At 30.6% G+C, this 4,210-nt stretch overlaps 1 protein-coding gene across 1 annotated transcript; it reads right to left on the bottom strand.

Moving 5' to 3' along the window:
• Positions 1–1,648: 1,648 nt before the first annotated feature.
• On the bottom strand, positions 1,649–2,955 carry LOTGIDRAFT_155007 (hypothetical protein; the record flags this gene model as incomplete). Its single annotated transcript, XM_009065517.1, has 2 exons — positions 1,649–1,989; positions 2,565–2,955. The coding sequence occupies 2 exons, from the start codon at positions 2,953–2,955 to the stop codon at positions 1,649–1,651; spliced, it is 732 nt and encodes a 243-aa protein (XP_009063765.1).
• Positions 2,956–4,210: the final 1,255 nt, after the last annotated feature.

Raw genomic sequence — 4,210 nt, 5'->3', positions numbered from 1 at the left:
AGGGTAACATATCCGCTAATTGTGATTGTTGCACAGTAGACTGATCATGAACAAGTTAAAAATTCATTCAGCGACAATGTTTGAAATAACCAAACTGCTATCTTCGATGGCATTTTGGAAATTCGAAAAAAATCGATGCTGGGGTCCCGATATACCCCAAGTTCTAGCACAAGGGTTAAGTAGTTCCTCGTTGTTGTCGGATAAAAACGTTAGACCTTGTCCAGATACCATATCTTGGAATTCGTCTATTTCTTGTCCAGATACAATATTTTTGAATTCGACTATTTCTTGTATGATTGGTGGATAATCTTCTGCATAATCATCTACCTCCTCTTCATCTTGCTCAATAACTTTTGTTATATATAAATCAAATTCTTTCAATCTTCTGGTTTCGGGTCCTGACTTTCTAATTGCATGTAGAAATTTTGAGTATGCAACTAAATCCTTATAATCAACAATGCCAACATCCTCGCCATTCATTAAATCTATTAATCCTTTTGTTAATGTGTATATAAAATCTTTTGTATCGATTTTGAATTGTGGTGAATTTGGACTAAATCTTATACTAAAACCATTAAACAATAACCCCACATCATCATCGATTGTTGAAATTTGGTAAAACTGTGTTCGGGTTTGAAAAATAATATTTTATATCATCTAATGTCCTAATTATAATACCACCATATTCAATCGGTTTGGGGTGATGAGGGGTGGATATATATTCCAAAGCTAATTTTTTTTAATATCCTCTTGAGATTTTAATATTGGTTGAAATAGAGTTTGTAGATTTTCTGTTAATCCAAGTTGTTGGAAAATTGTTTTTTTCAACTTGGGTCTTTATTTTATTCTTAGCTTTGATATATTCTTTATTTCTTTTTAAAATATTTTTCAATTATCCATTTTTAAAAAAATAAAATTAACATATGTCGATCATAAACCTTTCAACCGCAGGTTTTCTAGTATTTACAAATACATATCCATGATCATCTGGATTTCTCCATTGAGCTTTACAAACCTTTTTAAATGTATCTCTATCCATTCCGTGATTTATCGACTGAATGATTTTTAGATAAATCTTTATAGTTTAATTCAAATAATAAAAAACAATTTGCATTTTTTCTAATGAACATAGAATCCATCCCGTAAAAAGATTGGGATTGGTATAGGCAGTGACAGTTGTGACGTCTTCCTTTCGTGAAGAATTCCTGTTGAACAGCTTGATTTCTTTGCGCTACGCAGTCGTCAAACAATATTAAGTTCTTTCAATTGCTATCAATATTAGACAAGTCTAGATCATTAACATTTTTCGTAAGAAAAACTTTTATATCCGTTGGATTCTTTGATTTAATGAAGTTATCTATGATATCTTTTATTTCCACTTTTTCTTCGTTTTCTTCGTAATATTGAAATATGTCTTGAACATCTTTCTTTGGTAGATATTCTAAAGCCTTGAGGAATTGATAATTTACGATTGCTCTGGTGTTGTGTAGATATAAAAAGAATCGAAATCTAAAAGGTTTGGTGTTGTCAACATGTTAAAAGTGAGATGAGTTTTCCCAGAACCGGACCTAATGCATATACACATGAGCATTGGGTTATTAGGAAACATTTCTGAATGATAACATTTTTTGCCCAAATTTTTATTATTTTATTTTATTCCAAAAATCACTCCTTCTCCTTTATACTTTGAAAGAAATAATCCTTCTCCAGTGTATATTCCATTACCCTTATGTTTGACTTTGACTTCTCCTGTGTCAATACTATGTACTAAGTTATTTAATCCTTGTTTAACAGTTTTCTTGGTTTCTTCCCCAAATCTTTTTCCAAATTCTTTTATTGTGCCTATCATATCTCCCACTCCTGAACCTTTGGCTTCCTTTTCTATTATTAAATTATGTCTGCGTTCTTCAGCGGCTTTAGCATCAGCTGCTTTTTTTGCGTTGGCAGCTTTGACTGCGGCAGATATTCCACCAGTTGCTGCAGCCGCCGCTGCAATACCACCAAATATTAAAGGTAGTAGAAAAGGTAAAAATCCACCTTCTTTTGCGTTCGCGTCAATTCTTTCTAAGTCTATATCGTCTCTGACTTTACAATATTTGTATTTATCAATAAGTCTTTTAGTTATGCTGATTTTTTTACCATTGAAAGTTATTACAGTTGGGGAAGCTTCTATTATTTTCATAACTAAAGTTTCTACTTTTATTTTTAAGGGTATATTTTTTACTCAATTCTTATCATTCTTCTATCTGCTATTTTAATTAAATGTTTTGCTTCTTCGAGTAGTAAACAATAACCGGTTACATCTCCTTGTGCTTTTTCAATATGAATATTTATGTTCACTCCTGTTTTGAAAAGATCTTCTTGGTGAGCTGATATATCTTTAGTTAATGAGTTGAATATTCTCGTTTCTACTTCATTTGATGGTGTTATTACGGGTATGAAAATTCGTTATTTCTAATTTTGCATTTGAAGCATTCTCTCCAAAGAATATCTTATCATTGTTGATTTCTCTTTGTAGATGAATTTTATATGGTAACCCTACGGAAACTTTTCTATGTTCCAACCGAAATCTTTAGGATATAAAACTGTTTTCAACATTGTGTCGAATTCCCCAGGGTGTTTAATTGTTTCTATCGGTCTTGAACCAGCTTCCAAAACCATCTCGCTAAATAAAGATGGAAAGAAATTGTTTTCTAACGTTGTATTTGTTTGTGGTACACGATTTTCATTGGGAGTTCCATCTTTAATTTTGAAATCACATCTGAAATAAGCATCAGAAAGAAGCAACCAATTCGATAATGAATTTATTTTGAAGGTAATTCTACCAACATCATTCAACTGGGATTTAGAACCAACAGTCGTTGAGATGATAATATAATTCTCTTTTTTCTTGTTAAATGAATAACGAATCGGATTGTATAATTTAAAGATTGGATCTAGTATTTTATTTGCCATTTTTAAGGTTTAAAAATTGAGTAGAAAATTGTTGTCTGTTTTTTTTTTTTTGAAAAAAAAGAGTTATCTTCCTTCTAGAAGTTTCTAGACTAAAAATAACATTATTATTTGCGTAGCGCAAAGAAATCAAGCTGTTCAACAGGAATTCTTCACGAAAGGAAGACGTCACAACTGTCACTGCATATACCAATCCCAATCTTTTTAAGGGGTGGATTCTATGTTCATTAGAAAAAATGCAAATTGTTTTTTATTATTTGAATTAAACGATAAAGATTTATCTAAAAATCATTCAGTCGATAAATCACGGAATGGATAGAGATACATTTAAAAAGGTTTGTAAAGCTCAATGGAGAAATCCAGATGATCATGGATATGTATTTGTAAATACTAGAAAACCTGCGGTTGAAAGGTTTATGATCGACATATGTTAATTTTATTTTTTTAAAAATGGATAATTGAAAAATATTTTAAAAAGAAATAAAGAATATATCAAAGCTAAGAATAAAATAAAGACCCAAGTTGAAAAAAACAATTTTCCAACAACTTGGATTAACAGAAAATCTACAAACTCTATTTCAACCAATATTAAAATCTCAAGAGGATATTAAAAAAAAATTAGCTTTGGAATATATATCCACCCCTCATCACCCCAAACCGATTGAATATGGTGGTATTATAATTAGGACATTAGATGATATAAAATATTATTTTTCAAACCCGAACACAGTTTTACCAAATTTCAACAATCGATGATGATGTGGGGTTATTGTTTAATGGTTTTAGTATAAGATTTAGTCCAAATTCACCACAATTCAAAATCGATACAAAAGATTTTATATACACATTAACAAAAGGATTAATAGATTTAATGAATGGCGAGGATGTTGGCATTGTTGATTATAAGGATTTAGTTGCATACTCAAAATTTCTACATGCAATTAGAAAGTCAGGACCCGAAACCAGAAGATTGAAAGAATTTGATTTATATATAACAAAAGTTATTGAGCAAGATGAAGAGGAGGTAGATGATTATGCAGAAGATTATCCACCAATCATACAAGAAATAGTCGAATTCAAAAATATTGTATCTGGACAAGAAATAGACGAATTCCAAGATATGGTATCTGGACAAGGTATAACGTTTTTATCCGACAACAACGAGGAACTACTTAATAGATTACAAATAATATTAGCGGCAATGAAGGAAGGACATCGATCAAACAGACAATTTAATGAAGTGAATTGTATACTAAAA

The sequence above is a fragment of the Lottia gigantea genome (genome assembly GCF_000327385.1).
Source record: "Lottia gigantea unplaced genomic scaffold LOTGIsca_7, whole genome shotgun sequence".
In the NCBI taxonomy this organism is placed as follows: domain Eukaryota; kingdom Metazoa; phylum Mollusca; class Gastropoda; family Lottiidae; genus Lottia; species Lottia gigantea.
This window is presented reverse-complemented; position numbering and strand designations above follow the sequence as displayed.